Source organism: Barbus barbus (assembly GCF_936440315.1).
Source record: "Barbus barbus genome assembly, chromosome: 16".
Lineage (NCBI taxonomy): Eukaryota > Metazoa > Chordata > Actinopteri > Cypriniformes > Cyprinidae > Barbus > Barbus barbus.
Window position 1 is genome coordinate 16,239,131 of NC_136744.1, and position 18,874 is coordinate 16,258,004.

Genomic DNA, 18,874 nt, shown 5'->3' on the forward strand with positions numbered 1-18,874 from the left:
ACACCTTAACAGAATTTTTTTATTAATCTGAGGCACATAAGATGATTTTTCTATGTGACACTGAAAAAGTCAACATTAGTGTCGTATATACATTCACAAAGCAGTAATTTCACCCTTTCTAAATGTCATCAGAACCCACTACATGCTATTACACATACAAATACAGCCCTGTAAACTTTCACAATGAGGCACTATATTGGGGGCTGAAAAGATACTCTTTCAAATGTATATGTTGCAGATAAGAGTTTTTAAGTGAATGCAAGGCAGTGAAACATCATGATGGTGTTCTTGTAGCTGTACAGAGAATTCAGAGTGCATCTTCAGCTAATAATGGTGATGAGCTTGTGCTACTGGGTTTTTCATAGTATGACTGCACAATTTCCACACATTTGATTCTATACTGTAAATTTACTGTCCTTAAAACGGTAGATCACACAAAAACTAAAAATCTGCAGTTTACTCACCCTCATGTCCTTCTGTATGACTGGAACACAAAAGAAGGTATTTTGAAAAATATCTCAATTTTTGCCCATACTTTGAAAGTCATTGACAAAAAACATTTTCAGTTTTAGAACAACATGAGGGTGTTGATAGAGTTTTCATTTTTGGGTAAACTGCATCTCCAAACTCATAGGTATCGCATATAAACAAGCCACCTGGGTCTTGTTACCCATTCTGTTTAAATGCGTAAAAACATTAAGACAGTTCCATCATCAATATAATACAACTGCAAACACAATCACACAGAGAAATGTCAACATTACAGCTGTAAACTGTAAAAAGACTGAGCTAAGAGAGAACAGTTCAACTGTTGTGAGGTTTGTGCTTTTCTTTTAACAAGTTAAAATAATCATTCACTCTCTCACAAACTTTAGTGTGAATGAAGTATAAAGAATTTCAGTGGTAACTATCCAAGCTTTCGCATGTCTGTGTAGATTTACATGATAGATGTGTTTTTTGATAGCTAATGGATATTAAGTGTAAAAAAAACTAAGTCTTTGGCATCAACCATGCCACGCAAAATACATCTCTGTAATGGCACGACCCATTAAAAAAGGCAATATCATATTTAATAAATAACTAAGCATAAGTTCATTATAAATATGAGCGAAGAACAGTTAATTATAGTGAATTATAACTCAAAAACAACCAGCCATAAGGTTTTTGAATAGCAAAGTAAAACTTGCAACATTGTACATGGTGTATATTTGCGACTAAAAAGTGATCTGTGATAATGTTCTGAAGAAATATAAGAAATATAAATATATACATTTTCAATAAGAAAATTTAATTGTCAAAAACTAATTTAAAGTAAATTTCATCATGAACTCCAACATTGTTCGAGAGAGGCATCATGCCGTTTTTCTCCAATACAAAATAGAAAACAACTTCATGCAAAAAATATATATATATACCTGGAATTTGGAAACCCAGCATACCAAAAATATATATTTAAAAATTAGCTTCCTGTATACTCCTACACTATACCTCAGTAGTGTGAGATAAAGGTAACAACAGCAAACTTTCAGGACAAAAATAGTCTCCGTAAGGAGCAGCGGAGGTGTACCAAGTACCCATACAAGCAAGTAAATAAAAATAAGTATTACCATTCACCCCAAAACTGGAGCCGGACACTGATGTCCAAAAATGTAAGAATCAGACAGGGTGCTTTCTCTCCACCTGCCACCCCTTATCAGATCTCAGACGTTTGAAAAGGCAAGGATGCAGATTGCTAATGGAAATCAACTAGACCTCAGTTTACTGGTACCAGGGGGTCTTTCGGACCCAGCGAAGAGTGAATCCTGCGTCTGTGCGGATCTTGATAGAGGCAGCTTCTGCTTCTCTGACCGTCTCCTTCACGGACTGCATGAGGTTCTGCGCATTGTGCACAAGCATCTCGGTGGCCTTAGGACCAAACACAATCATTTTAATTCCAATCCAATCCAGTAAATCCTTCATTAAAGATGTGCCTTGTGTCCTCACCTGCTCAGATTCTTCCTCACTGATGTTTGTGCGTCCCAACATAGTGGCCTTTACTGTGGACAGGATCTTCAGCTGAGTGCTAATAGTTGGGATACGCTCACAAACCTGGAATAAACATTACAGAGTTCACAAAGGAGAAATTTGCAAATCAGTTCTCTACTACTACTGATATTTGCGCCACTGACCTGCAAGAGGTTTGTGCGAATCCGTTTGTCGGTGCATTGCTTGGCTACCTCTTTAGCCAACCGTGTGACCTCATCGGAGGCCTTGGCGATGTCCTTGGCGCACTGAATGAGGGCACGTTTATTTCCACTGCCTCCACGCACAAGACGAGACATCTCCGCCATGAGCAGGGCCATGCGCTTAGCTGCTCCAATGATGTCGTTACCCTAAGAGGAAAAAACACCCATGTGGACATAGCATAAGGACTTAAAATAAGGGTTTGATTACAGACGTACTTTGGCAAACACGGGTAAAATCTAAAATTACTACAAAAATCCAACTGTTCCTATAGAGTTGGTTACTGTTTATTTAGATAATTTTTGCCTGTTATCAATCTGTGATTGATGATGAGCTCTATGTATCTCACGTCTATCTCTAATATTTTAAAATGGCACAAAGACGAACAAATAGTGTTTAGAATAATGTCATTTTCATCTAGCGCACATCAGTCATGCCTTATTGAAATTAGTGTAGGTTTATCATATGTCTCCTGAAGTCACATTTGTAGGACAAAATATGAGAAGCAAATGCACGTGAACAAGAATTTTTTTCTGTGCATTTGCATGCTTATTATTGATATAAATATACTTTTCTGATGTGGGTGCAAAAGTTTCCCATCATTAAATTTTTTTGTTTGCACATACAAGTTTCTCGTACATGTCAGAAAGTATGGAAGCTCTTTTTTTTTTGAAATTCTGAGTTTATATCTCACATTTGCAAGAAAAAAGTTTGTACGATTATACAATAAAAATTATGCCTTTTTTTTTTTTATCTGTGACGGAAATAAGTTTCCATAGTCCTCCTGTGTGCACAAGAAACTCTGAGGGCATTTTTTTTCTGCAAACGTAAATTTAGGGACTCCGTAGAATCTAATGTATTTTCCTCCAGGTTGTCAACAATATGGTGCCCATCTAATGAATAAATCATAATTATTCATAAAAAAAATAACTTGAGTAGAATTCTGCATGATCCTTTAGTGAGACAGTTATGTTTATACACAGGCATGCAAAGTTTGTGTGTTAAAACGAAACATCCTACAATGGCTTTGATATGGATCATGTAAAATGGTTAGAAAAAGTGTGCAACAAACAAACAGGCATGTGACATGACTTCAACACTTGTAATTCCGAAGTCATTGGGAAACTGTCATCCATGGCTTCACAGGTTGGCAAAAGCAGTGTTTGGCAGCAGCGGTTGAGTGAATGGCTCCTCGTTCAAATCGGGGCACAGAGGCGTGAAAACTATCAGAAATGAGCAGGGAAGTGACTTGTGAAGCCAGTATCAGTTTGTCCAAGAAATGCACAACAAACTTGCCATTCCAGTCGCGGTCATTGGCAACCCCAGCAGCAAAAAAACACACCGGACCCAAGTGTGAAGCAGCAGCAGCAGCTATCTGGTTTCAGCATTCCCACAGTAATATCTGGATGCAGAAGGGATGCTGCGGCCTGCCAGGGCCAGAAAACGGAGTACCTTACTGGACCACTTGCGAGCCTCCTGGTGCAAAGACTGCGCAGCGGCCAAAATGGGCTGGTTAACTGTCTGATTGGAAGACATTAAGAGCAGCTCTGGCTCAAAATCATCCTCGTTGTCTGTGAATTCATCCTCATCGTCTATATCTACTTCTGCCTCAGCGGCCTCAAAACCCTCGTCTGTCACTTCAGGCTGGGGAGGCTGGGAAGGAGGGGGAGGAAGGAGCCAGCATGGAGAAAGAAGGACAGAGTTAGTACGAGAGGCACTGCAAGGAGATTCCCAGGACATGATTGTGGGAACATCTGGGTTTAGGATAGCTGGGAGGGGCAGCATTCTGGATCCTGCTGGGTAACGTCTGCCACAGAGTTTATAATGTCAACTGAAAATCATGTAACTGATCTATTCTCACTTAAAGTTGAGGATAGAAACTGGGTGGGTCATTTGGACACAGAGCAAACAAGCAAAGCCCCCAACAAGATATGATGAAATACATGATGGGTTCGCCATAAAAAAGCAGCTTTGACAGATTGTGTTACAATGACTTTATATTTCAAATTGAATGATACTTAAGATAAAAATACTCCTAGTAAATTATTTTGTATAGACTGTCCTTAAATTGCCTTGATTTGTTTTCTTTTAACTTTTCCAATCATTCATTATTACTGAATAAAGATTTTTAAAACATATTTCATAGAGACTGTTCTCACAAAAAAAAGCCATTTATAGCTGCCAAAATAGTTAGTCGTATAGACCGTAATTTCCATGAACACTAGCATTCAAAAGTCTGGGGTTTAAAGTTTATTTTATTTTATATATTTATTTATTATTTTTAATGGATCAAAATGACAGTAAAGACATTTATAATATTACAAACGATTAATATAAGTGCTAAATAAAATGAAATAAATGCTGTTTTTTCCCCTTTCTATTCATAAAATAATCCTAAATAATTGTTGTAGTTTACACAAAAATATTAAGCAGCAAAACTGCTTTCCACATTGATAATAATAGGAAAATGTTTCTTGAGCGCCAAATCAGCATATTACAATGATTTCTGAAAGATCATGTGACATTAAAGACTGGAGTAATGGCTGCTGAAAATTCAGATTCGCCATCACTGTAATACATTTCTTTTTAAAATATGTTAAAATAAAAAACATTTATTTAAAACTGTAAAAAATATTTCACAATATTACTGTTCTACTTTATTTTTAAACAAATAAATGCAGCCTTAGTGAGCATAAGAGACTCAAAAAACAAAAAAATCTTTCCGACCCTAAACTTTTGAATAGTAGCGTATCTGTCTATCTATCTGCAATATCTCAGTATTTCAATAATACAGCTATTCCTCATTTTTACACTGTATTCAGTTTAGTAAAGTGAATATTATAATAACTAAACTGGCAATAAAGGGGGCTGTGTGTAGATACAAACAGGGAAAGACCATGTTAACACGCAAGAGATCAAAGAGTTTTCAAAAGGACCAAGACAAAGCCATGAAGGAACTGTTCAACTATTATAGAAATATAAGAAATAGCACAGAAACATCCCACAAAAGGACAACGACACAACCAGTAAGTCAAACCCACCCAGTGGGCTTTCACTATGGTCACCTGATTGGAAGCATTATTGCTTACATCACCTTCTAGCACCGACACAAGCCTTTGTAATGAGCTTGTATCAGCTCTGCACTAGTTCCAGTTGATATCACATCCACTGAAGAAGACATTTCCCATTAGTTAAAGTTAACTCAGGTAGTCCTGTCTGTCTCGTTTCATAGCAGGAGCTCTTTTTGGGTAAAGCTGCGAAGAAAAGTCATGTATTGCTCCTTCACTTTGGTAAAAAAAAAAATGAGTCTACTTGTTAAAACGTTAGAGCATGCAAACATTTCTTTCATAGATGACAGTTTCCGTTCTTTTTTCCCCCTGAAACTGGAATCATCACAGAGATTTCCACATTTCAGGTTAAAGACAACAAAAACATTCAGATTTCAACAAAGGCAACATTTCACAATCCTAAAAAGCAGACCAGTCCACAAAGCGCATCTCAAACACTTGAACACATCATTTAGTTTTTTCATTAACTTTGTCATTTCATCTTGACAGTCTTTGTGAGATTCAGTTTATTTTTTAATTCTAATTATTTAAAAGTATTTATTATTGTGTTTTATTTACAATACATTACTGTTTAAAAGTTTGGGGTTGGTAAGACTTTTTGTTGTTGTTGTTTTTAAAGAAGTCTTATGCTCACCAATGCTGCATTTTTAGTTTAAAAATACTGTAAAAATTATTGTTAAATATTATTACAAGTCAAAATAAATTTTTCCCTGTTTTTAGATATTATAAAAAGTCATTTATTCCAGTGATGGCAAAGCTGAATTTTTCTCAGCCATCACTCCAGTCTTTAGTGTCATATTAGCCTTCAGTAATCAATCTAATATGCTGATTTGCTGCTCAAGAATGACCCGGTTAGCCCGCCGGGCAAAAATACAAATCTTACTGACCCCAAACTTTTGAGCCATAATGTATTTCTAAAGAACTACAAGGAATGGTTTTGTGTCTAAAACATAAGAGTTCTACTTACCTTACTGGACCATTTACGGGCCTCGTCGTGTAGCTGCCTGGCCGCAACCATCATCGGCTCGCTCACCATCTCACCGGCTTTCTGCTCTGGGAACTCCTCATCTTTCTCCTCTGGAGGTGGAGGTCTCGGGGGAGGAACCTCTCCCTCTGGGAGGGGCGGTTTGGGGGGAGCCTGATCATCACTGACCTGATAGAATCATATGGGTGAGCAAATGATGACAGAATTGTCCCTTTAATGCCTGATTTGACACTTTAATTTCACTTACATGCAGCTGATCAAGGTCTGGAGGTGGAGGTGGAAAGTCAGGCTCCTGAGGCTGGAAGGCTTCCCTGACTTTCCCAACAGCAGCCAAGATCCTGTAGCCAGAGTCCAGGAAGCTCTTTTGTGAACCTAATCAATAGGAGAAAAAAAAAATCTGTCAGTAATAGGAGAAATTGTTTTCTATAAATGTATCCGGAACATTTACAAAAAAAAGACCTGGATCCTGGATGTTTCCTGCCACGGCTTTAGCGGCCATAACCATGGGTGAGATTGTTCTACCAAGTTCATCTGAAGCAGCTTTGACCAGTTCTCTGAATTTAGGGTCCTCTGAGTTCTCCACTTCCCGCTTGGCCACCAGAAGGACCCGGTTAGCCCGCCGGGCAATGCTGGTTGCCCCTGCAACCAACATCTGGGGCTGAACGTTAGCCATTGCCACCCGACATTTATCAATGTCTTTCTTAATGGCCTCCTCTGATGCATCCAAGAGGGATTTCGTGTCAATGGCTTCATCCACAAGACCTGAAATAAAGATTGAAATAAAGACTGAAATATTTGAAGGATTTGAAAATATTTGGTAAATATTTTATGTGATACGAGTTTTTGCTTACTGGTCATTTTTTCAATGTTGTCAATCCATTGGTTCTTCATGGTCTCAAAGTGTTCATATGCAGCCTGGTTGCCAGGGTTCTTCAGCAAAATGCGTGCAGCAGAAGTGACCTGCTCATGAGTACAGCAAAAGTTAGATAAACATGTCAAACAAACAAACAAGATTACAACTAGTTTAATAGTACTCATTCTGAGAGCCTTTATTGGTAAAATGTTTAATAAGGCAGCGGCTATTTGCACTAAGAGTAAATAGCTATAGATTCTATTTACACTGTGTTAAAATAGCAGGATTTTCTGCTATTTATACTACTTGTTGCAAATAGTGGCAATTATCTGCACTTCAGTATTATAGTACATTATAAAACAGTATGCAATAATAACGTATTGAGTGTAAATTATAATTTTCACTCAAATTATTACAGTTTTTCTCGATTGCTTAAACACATTTCTTGAAACTATGCCTCGTATTCTCAAAACAGTAAACACGAATCCATAACTTCTAACTCAATTCCCCAAACATCCTATATTCAGGTCAAAATGAAGCTCTCCACTCAAAACAACTCAATCTTGCTGAAAAACCAAACTTTGCTCTGAGACATGACACACAAACAGTCAAAAACACACGCACTACAACACAGTTTTACACACTGATGAGATCAATTCAAAACAATACTACAGAAACCGGTTATAAGTGCGGTACTTCCCAAATGTTTTATTTCTCAATTTACAGTTTTTCTCAATTGCTTTGGCACATTTTCCGAAACAGTCCTAACATTCTCTAAACTGTGAGTGCAAATGTCACAACTGTTTGCTGGAACTTCAGAACTTTATTGCATGTCTACAAAAAGTAGTTACTCACCCAAAACATTTCATTCATGCTTAAAAACCTAGTTATCGTGTCTGTAATTTGGCCAAGGTCACCAAAATATAAAGTATTTTTGTCATTGTGTGAGCCTCACTGGTCAAAATGTTTAGTTGTTTTTTCACCATGACTAGAAAACTGTGTAGTATTACCTGAGGCAAACTATGGCGATAGTTTAGATGACAGTTACTGTAGGCCTACTGAAACGCAGAAGATATATTTTGACTCCTAGTGTTTCCACTTGGGTAACTGTGTGCTAATTGAGCTCAAACTGTGCAGACTTGAGTGAACAATATTGAATGCTAGTGCTTTCTAAATGATCCTATGGTGTAAGCACTGAGAAATGTAGGGATTTGTGTGTAGAGTTTTGCAGTAACAGTTCACCAAATCTGACTCATGCGTTAAAGCAGGGAATAGTGTTTATAGTTCAGCAAAATGGGTGTGCTTTTTGAAAAAAGGCGCTATGGTTTTGAAATTTTAGTTCAAAAGCCTGGTTATAGTGTTTTAGCAATCGAGAAAAACTGTAAATGGATGCCACCTTACTGGTACAATAACGCCCTCCCTGCACCTACCCTAACCCTACCCGATACTTTATTTTCAACTTTTTGATAATTAAAATAAATGCCTTTATGATGTGATAGATTTGAAAAGGGAAAAATAAAAGTTTGGTAAAAGGCGTGTTCGAACCCGGGTTGATCGCGTCAAAAAGACCATAGCACACACTTTACCATCTACACCACTGGAACTGATAAACTACAACTGTTTTTTTAATGTTGACTATCCCAATCACACGTTGGTGGGCCGAGTTTGCATAAATAGTCTCTGCCAACGAGGCGGGCTATTTGCACTAAGTGTAAATAGTCACTCCGTTTTAATAAACAGTAAAAAAAAACTTGTAGTAATGTGTAAAGTCCCACTTTTTAACAAAGAAATAAAGATTTTTTTTTTTAAAGGTTTATATTTCTTAAATTGCAAAAATAATTTGTTGTCCAAAAGTTAGGGGTCTGTAAAATGTTTTAATATTTTTTTAAAGGGTCTCTTATGCTCGCCATTTATTTGGTCAAAATACAGTAAAATTGTAATGCTGTGAAATATCATTAAAATTCTAAATAAATTTTGTATTTCAATATTTTTTACAGTGTAATTTATTCCCGTGATGAAAAAGCTAATTTATTTTGACTTTAGTGCTGTGACAACATAAAAGCTAGTTACTTTAGAAACATCCTCGTAATTTAACACTCAATACTTTTCTCACACAGACTTATTTTAAGAATGAGGTCTCACTCAAGATCATCATATTTGGTAGTATCTGGCATCAAAAAGCTTGAATGTCCCTGGAGATTTGATACTTTGGCTAATGTCCAGGTATCAGGCCAAGCACTCCTTTATGTGCCCTTAAAGTAGCTCTGGCATAAGCACAGAGTTGGGCGTCCAGACATATACATATGTGAGCTGCATACCTGAGGTGTTAGATCTCTGGCTGATTTCACAGCCGCCTGGATGCCTTCAACTGTGCTCTTATTGGCTGTTCCCACAGCAGCGGCCTTCTCTGCTGTAGCACCCAGTCTACTGGCATGATTCTCAAAGTTAGACGCCCTTTCTTCAAAGACCTAGAGGGGAAAAATACTAAATTAATTATAATTATTATTTTATAATTAATAATTCTGTTTATAGTTTTTGTTAATATTTTGAATAAAAATTTCATTTTTACATTTTGCTTTCACTGTAATTTAAAAGTTTTAGTAATTTTTGTTGGTTTTGTCATTTTAGTATTTTATATGTCTATATATATATATTTTTTATTATTTTTAGCTTAGTTTTAGTTATTCAAGTTAAACTAAACAAAAATGAGAAATGTTGCCTTGGCAATAAAATTTTATTATATTTTATTTTAGTTAATGCTAATTAGTTTTTTTTCCCAAGTAACTTAATATTTTTTTTTTTATGGTTTTAGTATTAGATAACACTAGCTGTGTTTCCTTCACCCTGTTTTAATGCGCATTTTGTAATTTATCGCATGAGAAACGAGTGATAGAAACGCCAAATTTTGATCAAAAATCCCTTAATTCACAAAAAAAGTTTTTACGCTCGCTTGAGGTGATTTTTGACTTGTGCAAAAAAGGGTTAATGCGAATAATGAGAGATGGAAATGCATTTTGCGAATAAATTCCTCCAAGCGCATCAAAAAAGTCATGTGACTGCGCTATGAGACGGGATAACTTGAACTTGACTAGCAGCGGACTGATCTCGTTCCACAGCATCTGAAATGTTGTTTTGGTCATTCTGAAATGCCTGAGCAAAGTCTGTCATCAAAGTATTTCTGTTGTCTTACATACTTCTGTTGTCTAATTGTCTTACACGACTGTGTTCCCAAACAGCAGCATTCACCTCCGAAAGCAATGACAGCATTTATTGTGTTTCGTCTGCTCGCTCTGAGGCGCAAGTCATTTTTCATATATGAAAATTATTATATTCAGTAGCTTATCCTAGTTTTCCATAGGCTATTTAGTGCCAGTTTACCAGGAAGTGATGATTTTGTTCTCTTTGATTCGTTGGATGGAAACGAAATTTTATGCGATGTTCCAATATTGCACACAAGTTAAATTCGCAACTTTGGATGGAAACCCGGCTTATAATAACAATACATAATAACTATGATAATGACTATGAGTATGATTGTATGCATTTCTGACCAGGTATAAAATAATGATTTTTGGGATTTCTTCAAAATAAATAATAACCCTAAGAATAAAAGTGTTTATTTACTTCTAAAAATGTCTAAAGTCTTTTTACAATTAGGTTTAGAGCTTGGAATGCTTTGTGTGAATTAGCATATTTGATATGATACTGAAAAGCAAGCTGTACTCTGTTTAAAACAGGTTGTATACTCAACAGACCTCCTCTCTGTTGGGGGCCTCAAGAGGCGCCATTGCTGCCACAGCCAGGAGTTTAATTGGTGTGGTCGTATCACTGAAAACATCAGACACCTCCTGGGTCATTGCTTCCTGCATCTTTGCCTTCAGATCCTTGAAAGAAAAATATGATATGATGATTTATTTATGTGTACAATTAAAAAAACAAAAAAACATGTCATTTGCTTGTAGCAGAAGTAGTGCAAATATGTTCCAGCAGAGGGCGGCATTTGCTTATATATTACATTGAGCTAAAAGCCCTGGTGCTTTGTGTACCAGCAGATCTGACCTCTGCACTTCCCATTTGAGAAGATCCAAACATCTGATTATGCTTCACCCACACCTGCTGTGTGAGAAAGATAGCAGGATCTTTTAATAGAAAAGGGGGACACGATGCCTTACTTTAATTGCCTCCAGAAGATGAGCAGCCACAGCGCGCGCCTGAGGACTCTCTCCCTCTCCCCGCGCCGCAAGATCTGCCAACTGCATCATCAGCTGCTCCACTCGCTCACACTTTGCTAGCAGATCCTGTCTGTACGGCCCTGGTAGAGAGTTCGCCAGCCGGCGGCCTTCTGCTATCAGCCCCCGTATGGCAGCCTGGCCTACAGACAGAGACATGACAAGCTCCCATTAAAATTTAATGGTGAAATATGTCATTTCTAGCTGAAACGATCAAACAGGTTTCCCAAATTCCCAGGTTTCATTATACTACTTTTTGGACAAACAGACAGTCTCTTCAGGGAAATTAACCAACAAATTGCTCACCCAAAAATCATTCATCATTAAATGTCATTAATTACTCCCCCTCATGTCGTTCCAAACCCGTAAAACCTTAGTTCATCTTCAGAACACAAATTAAGATATTTTTGATGAAATCTGAGAGCTTTCTGACCCTGAAGACAGCAACACAACTACCACGTTCAAGGTCAGGAAAGGTAGAAACGACATTGTTAAAATAGTCCATGTGACATCAGTGGTTCAACTGTAATTTTATGAAGCTACGAGAACACTTTTTGTGCGCAAAGAAAACAAAAATAACAACTTTATTCAACAATTTCTTCTCTTCCGTGTCAAATCTTCAACCTAGATGTTATACTGGTTTGGAACGGCATGAAGGTGAGTAATTCATGACAGAATTGTCAATTTTGGGTGAACTATCCCTTTAAGAAGAAGCCACAATAATAATAGAAACATTTTTTTTCAAGCCACATTTAAACTAAAAACTATAAAAATCCATTTTAACTCAATCATTTCAATTATTTTGCACTAAAATGTTCATCTTTAAACACTAAATTTATAAAATGGGTGGTTGTGAGAAATAATTTTGTAATTATTACATAATTATGTTAATTAGCCCTAGACAGCCTACTATGCTTTTCTTTCAAACACACTTACAGTCATTTGTTTTGTGTGGATATATTCATGCATTCATGATTCATTCATTTTACCAAATGGAGGGCAACAGCTGCTTTATGATTTGAAATAGCCATTAATGTGACAATTGTACACTTTTTTTTTTTTGACTGATTGGCTAATAATTCAGCACTATTAAATTAGCACTACATAGTATCTCTACTTGCTGGTTTAAAAAATATGTTTTTGCTCCATAACAAACTTACATAACGAACATTTACTTCACTTGAAAGTACTAACATACCACTTAAATAGTATGCAATATTAGAATCCAAGTATGCCATTATTAGACGAAGAGTGCATCCAAAATTATAGTATATTAAGATAACAAGCCATAGGTGCCCAGATAGTACACCGTTTCTGGTGGATTTTAAATTGAGAATATGTGCCATAGCAGATTTTTAAGCTTATTAAGGAAAATTAACAATGAATTCATAAGTAATTAAGTTAGCAAGATGACAAGGTGTGGTATCAAGAGGAAATTTTATGACGTGATAATATGTCCCAATACTAGCCTTGCTATACACTCGAAAGTATAGATTTTCCCTATCACGAGTGAAGTACAAACTAGTGTAAATGAGTGAATTGGGACAAACCCTGGTACTAAACTTTGCAGCTCTGGTCTAGAGTTACTCCAAGACTAAGTTAACCTGAAAGTAACATGACCTGCTGTGAATAGGACACGAAGCAGCTATTTGTGGTTTGAAATATTTTAAGCATGAACATAAATACAACAGGGACAGAGGAAATAGCCATCTGTCACATCATATAAAGGTCCAGAGTCAAGTGCCTAGTTCCATACGAGTCATTCAATCTGCCAGTGTTATCCTTTGGGGGAAAAGTAAAGGCCTCAGATGATCAGATGAAGATTTTACTACACTAATAACAGATAGAGATATAACAGTTATTGATTCAATTCTAAACGTAAATGGATTGCCAAGCTGCTTTTTTGTCACATTTAAGGAGTAATGTTTCACCTCATTCTGCCACCCACCTACTCCATGATCGTCCACTCCAGGGTTGTTGATCCAGTGCAAGGCCTGCTCCATTTTGCCCTCTAGTGTAACAGCAGCCTTGGCAGGTCTCATGTTGGCCACGGCACGGTTAGTCTTTGCCTGCAAGTTCTGCAAAGCAGTGCCAATCTGTTTGGCCAGCGCTCTAGCCTCAGGAGTATCCCCTTTACCCCTGTGGCACAAAAAAGTTAAAAAGAACAGCATTATTTTTTTTTTGAAACAGAAATATTTTGTGACATCATAATTGTCTTTACTGACACTTTTTATAATAAAATGTTTCATAATATTATGAAAACACTAAGAGTCACATCAGGCACATTCTCTTGGTTACATAATCTGTCCTAACAGTGAGCATGATACTGATTTATCAAGTTCACATTTTTCATCATGTGCTGATCAAAGTCACAACATTACCTAAACATGATAGACTGGCATGAATGATATCAAGCTAAAAACCATCTGTTCTTTGAAAGTGGAAAGAACACTTTGAATGCTCCTGTAAATTAAAGAACTCTAACTATATGTACTGTAGATCTATAATTACATTTTACGAAGTTCAGCCAGTCTCGCAGTGAGTCCTGCGACCTCGCTGATGGAGCGCAGAATGTCGTCTCTCTCTTTAGGATCTTCACACAGGTCAGCGATGCGCTTGGCCTCCACCAGAAGAGCACGGATGTTCTCTTCCCCCTCCGGACCACCGTTAGGATCAGCCAGCCAGCTCTGTACAGAAACAACCATTCACAAAACAAGTTCAGTTCAAGTTTTACTACGATCACAATCCTTTCATACATAAATGTATATTAATGAGTTCATTTATTAATTGATTTGTTATTTTTGTTTTTATTTGATCAGTAAATGGTTTGCCTTTAATTTATTTTACATCACTAGAGCTACACCTACTAGTTAGTTAGCAAAAGTAATCTCACAGAACACTCTCAGACTCTTCTGTTCCTTTTTTATCAGAATGAACAAACATACTACACTGACACTTGGCAACATTTTCTGTTTTGAATTTGAAGGAATATTTATAGTCATATTGTTATTCAGCATAAGGAATCAGTCTGTTATATAATCACATGCTTTGCTGTTGTCTGTCACTGCACAGACAGCACAAAGTAGAAGTATTCCTTCTGGTTTTCAGTTAACCACCCTTTAAATACTTAGGAGTCACAGCACATCTCCACTAAATAACATCAGTCCAGACAGATTTATGTAACAGCTATTTAAATGAGGACACGTCTGTAATTATATGTACCCATTTTAAGTACCCATTCGTCCTCTGGGATGCATATACAAACTCTTCAAATCTGTAACTATAGCAAAATGAACAATATAATAAAATCTTAACAATAGACTAAAATAAAAATAGAACTTTTAGGAAAAACACTTCACATATCTTTAGTTGTTTACATCAATGGCCATTCATTGACTCAAAACTTAGGAGAATGAATTTGGTGGAAATTCATCTGTGACTTGATTCAAACTGAAGTTTTCCAATTCAGCTTATGTTATGTTTAATAATTGTAAATATTTTAGGCCCTGCACCTGTATTAATTATAACAAACAATATCCATAATGATAATATTACTTAATGATGATATTAATAATAATAATAATAATACATTCCATTGTTGATAAAAAGACAGTTGTTTACATTGGTAATATTGGGTATAAATTTGTTTTAGTATACATTTTGGTACTTTTCAATTGAGTCTTGAAGCAAAATCAATTGACTGTTCGCAAAGAGCTTGATTGACAGGCGATCTGACCACTCATAAACCTCAATCTGCCATTTTACCCGACAAACAAATCAGACAGCAGAGTAGATGTATAATTTTGGTGGACTCAAACTTGAAACATTTTGTGTATTGACGTCGTTCTGCGGTTGAAATAATATACATTATGATGTTCATGTTTATGTCATGCTTTAAGTAAATATGAAAAGACAATCAGTTCACGTGTGGCAATACAGCGATCTGCCACGACACATTAAAGAGCCACAAATGGTATTTATTGTTTGAATTTCTTAAAAAAGAGAGAACATTTTAAAGCTGAGACCTTGTTTCATACCAGAAGTAAACTGCTCTGTCTTGTCTGTCAGCGTGTTGTCAGTTTACTCTTTGCGCCGCAATGTATTTTTTACTGCGTGAGAACATGATGTTTATTGTGAGTGCCATGGCTTGCCGAACATAGCAATAGTAACTAAGGAGGACGGGTTTTTGTGAAGGGTCAATTGAGCACCACTTTAGACACACTAAACACACCAATTCACTAACAAAACAAGCTTCAAGACTTACCTGGGCCGTGTCGATTCTTTTGGCAATGGCTTGTTTGGCATTGGTCAGGGCCTCCAGTTTCCGAGCAGCATTCTCCACTTTCCCCACCAGAATATCCAAACCCTGGCCCACCTGCTGAGCTTTCTGCATACCCATAGGGGTGGCACCCTGACCTCTGAAGAAACAACATATATAAAGAATAATAGAATACAACCCGAATTCCGGAAATGATGGGACGTTTTTTAAATTTGAATAAAATGAAAACTAAAAGAATTTCAAATAACATGAGCCAATATTTTATTCACAATAGAACATAGATAACATAGCAAATGTTTAAACCAAGAAATTGTAAAATTTTATGCACAAAATGAGCTTATTTCAAATGTGATGCCTGCTACAGGTCTCAAAATAGTTGGGACGGGGGCATGTTTACCATGGTGTAGCATCTCCTCTTCTTTTCAAAACAGTTTGAAGACGTCTGGGCATCGAGGTAATGAGTTTCTGCAGTTTTGGAGCTGGAATTTGGTCCCATTCTTGCCTGATATAGGTTTCCAGCTGCTGAAGAGTTTGTGGTCGTCTTTGATGTATTTTTCGTTTAATGATGCGCCAAATGTTATCTATAGGTGAAAGATCTGGACTGCAGGCAGACCAATTCAGCACCCGGACTCTTTTACTACGAAGCCATGCTGTTGTAATAGCTGCAGTATGTGGCTTTGCATTGTCCTGCTGAAATACAGGTCATCTGGAGAGGAGCATATGTTGCTCTAAAACCTTTATATACCTTTTCAGCATTCATAGTGCCTTCCAAAACATGCAATCTGCTCATGCCGTATGCATTTATGCACCCCCATACCATCAGGGATGCTGGCTTTTGAACTGAACGCTGATAACACGCTGGAAGGTCTCCCTCCTCTTTAGCCCAGAGGACATGGCGTCTGTGATTTCCAACAAGAATGTCAAACCATAGAACACTTTTCCACTTTGAAACAGTCCATTTTAAATGAGCCTTGGCCCACAGGACATGACGGCGCTTCTGGACCATGTTCACATATCAAGTCAAGTCAAGTCAAGTCAAGTCAAGTCAAGTCTGCTTTATTGTCAATTCTTCCACATGTACGGCACATACATACAGAGAATTGAAATTGCGTTACTCTCAGTCTGCTGGTCCTCGCCTGGAGACTCTGCAGTCTCCTCCCTGATGGCAGCAGACTGAAGAAGCTGTGTGTCGGGAGGGTGGGATCACCTGCAATGTGGAGGGCTTTGCGGGTGAGACGGGTGCTGTAGATGTCCTGGAGGGAGGGGAGAGAGACACCAACGATCTTCTCAGCTGCTCTCACTATGCATTGAAGTGACTTGCGGCAGGATGCGTTGCAAGCGCCATACCACACAGTGATGCAGCTAGTTAGGATGCTCTCGATGGTGCCTCTGTAGAAGGTGCACATGATGGGGGCCGGGGCTCTGGCTCTTCTAAGTTTGCCGCCGCGGATCTTACCTCCCTCGATGAGAGCTCTGTCAGCTCGATAGCATGTTAGCTGGTCGAGCTGTATGGCGCAGTCCGGTACGCTGTTGTTAAGCCATGTTTCTGTAAACACAAAAACACAACAGTCTCTTACAGTCCTCTGAGTAGAGCGAAGTAGTCGGATGTAGTCCAGTTTATTGTCCAAAAAGCGTACGTTCGCCAGTACGATGGTGGGGATAGCTGGCTTGTGTGGGTTGGCCGCTAGCCTAGCTCGGATACCTCCGCGCTTACCCCTCTTCTGCTTCCTCTCACGCCGCTTGTAGCGCCTCCGCTGTGGGCGAGATGCAGTAGTGGGGGTCGGTGATGGAGTGGGCTTTCGGAGCAGACCGAGGTCCCGCAGCTCTTCGGCGTGCGCTGAGTTTAACTCTAAAAATGTGATTCTGCCGACATTGAGCAGAAACTCACGACTGTATGCGCGCTTAAAGACAGGTAGACGCGACGAAGATGTACAAAAACATTGCGACTTACAAGACAAAAAACACGAAAACACCATTCTGTCGGAAGAGAGAGAAGCCGCTGCGTCTGTGCGCGCCGCCATGTTTCAAATGAATAATGGCTTCCTTTTTGCATGATAGAGCTTTAGTTGGCATCTGCAGATTGTGTTTACTGACAGTGGTTTCTGGAAGTATTCCTGGGCCCATTTAGTAATGTCAATAACAGAATAATGTCGATGAGTGATGCGGTGTCGTCTGAGGGCAGAAGACCACGGGCATCCAACAAATGTCTGCAGCTTTGTCCCTTACGCAGAGAGATTTCTCCAGTTTTTCTGAATCTTTTGATGATGTTATGCACTGTAGATGATGATATTTGCAAACATTTGCAATTTGACATTGAGGAACGTTGTTTTTAAAGTATTCCACAATCTTTTTACGCACTCTTTCACAGATTGGAGAGCCTCTGCCCATCCTTACTTCTGAGAGACTCTGCCTCTCTAAGACATCCTTTTTATAGCTAATTTTGTTACAGAGCTGATGTCAATTAACTCAATTAGTTGCTAGATGTTCTCCCAGCTGAATCTTTTCAAAATTTCTTGCTTTTTCAGCCCTTTGTTGTCCCCGTGTCAACTTTTTTGAGTCCTATAGCAGGCATCAAATTTGAACTCATTTAGTGGATAAAAGTGTAAAATTTCTCAGTTTAAACATTTGTTATGTTCTCTATGTTCTATTGTGAATAAAATATTGGCTCTTGTGATTTGAAAGTCTTTTAGTTTTCATTTCATTCAAATTTAAAAAAACACCCCAACATTTCCGGGTTGTAGAATAGAATAATCATTAATTTTCATGATCACAAAATCAACAGGAGAATAGAATGACTTCATAATACATTAAGATCTCTCTGACTACCCACTACCACTGATTAAACGTGGAAATTGAACATGAAAAGCATATGAACTGCATGTGAAGGTCAGTGTAAAGAGCCCCCGTGTGTGAGAGTGATCAGTGGGCCTGGGCAGCTGCTGATTATCCGGCCCTTCAGCCTTTAATCTGCTTTCCTTGAGTCTCTCTAATGAAGTCAGAGCCCAGCGTCTGATCTTTCACTTTCACTCCAGCTTTCAACATACTTGACACATGGACCCAAACTGTACCACAGCGTTCCTTCCTTCTCCTGTACTCAGCAGTCAGGGATAAACAATCCCCGGAGAATTAGCCCGCTAACAAACAACGTCTAAACTGTGTTTATTTAAAAACCTGACACACTTTCTCGTGTTGCAAATTAGAAGCAGTTACAGCCCCTGAGACATATCACACAGGGGT

The 18,874-nt window shown here is 38.0% G+C and overlaps 1 protein-coding gene across 2 annotated transcripts in view; it reads right to left on the minus strand.

Moving 5' to 3' along the window:
- The window catches only part of LOC306882221 (vinculin-like), a 42,397-nt gene continuing 23,523 nt past the window's right edge, over positions 1–18,874 (minus strand). Inside the window, exons 9-22 of one of the 2 annotated variants that reach the window (XM_079436713.1) lie at positions 15,623–15,776; positions 13,870–14,045; positions 13,307–13,497; positions 11,302–11,501; positions 10,885–11,013; positions 9,448–9,597; positions 7,128–7,236; positions 6,736–7,038; positions 6,524–6,648; positions 6,259–6,444; positions 3,676–3,867; positions 2,169–2,372; positions 1,984–2,088; positions 8–1,905 (exon numbers count right to left, since the gene is read on the minus strand). In XM_079436713.1, the coding sequence (XP_079292839.1) occupies positions 1,759–1,905; positions 1,984–2,088; positions 2,169–2,372; positions 3,676–3,867; positions 6,259–6,444; positions 6,524–6,648; positions 6,736–7,038; positions 7,128–7,236; positions 9,448–9,597; positions 10,885–11,013; positions 11,302–11,501; positions 13,307–13,497; positions 13,870–14,045; positions 15,623–15,776 (2,371 nt within the window). In that variant the 3' untranslated portion in view covers positions 8–1,758. Of the gene's footprint in view, positions 1,906–1,983; positions 2,089–2,168; positions 2,373–3,675; positions 3,868–6,258; positions 6,445–6,523; positions 6,649–6,735; positions 7,039–7,127; positions 7,237–9,447; positions 9,598–10,884; positions 11,014–11,301; positions 11,502–13,306; positions 13,498–13,869; positions 14,046–15,622; positions 15,777–18,874 lie in introns of both variants that reach the window. The other variant, XM_079436712.1, reaches the window with a different exon arrangement.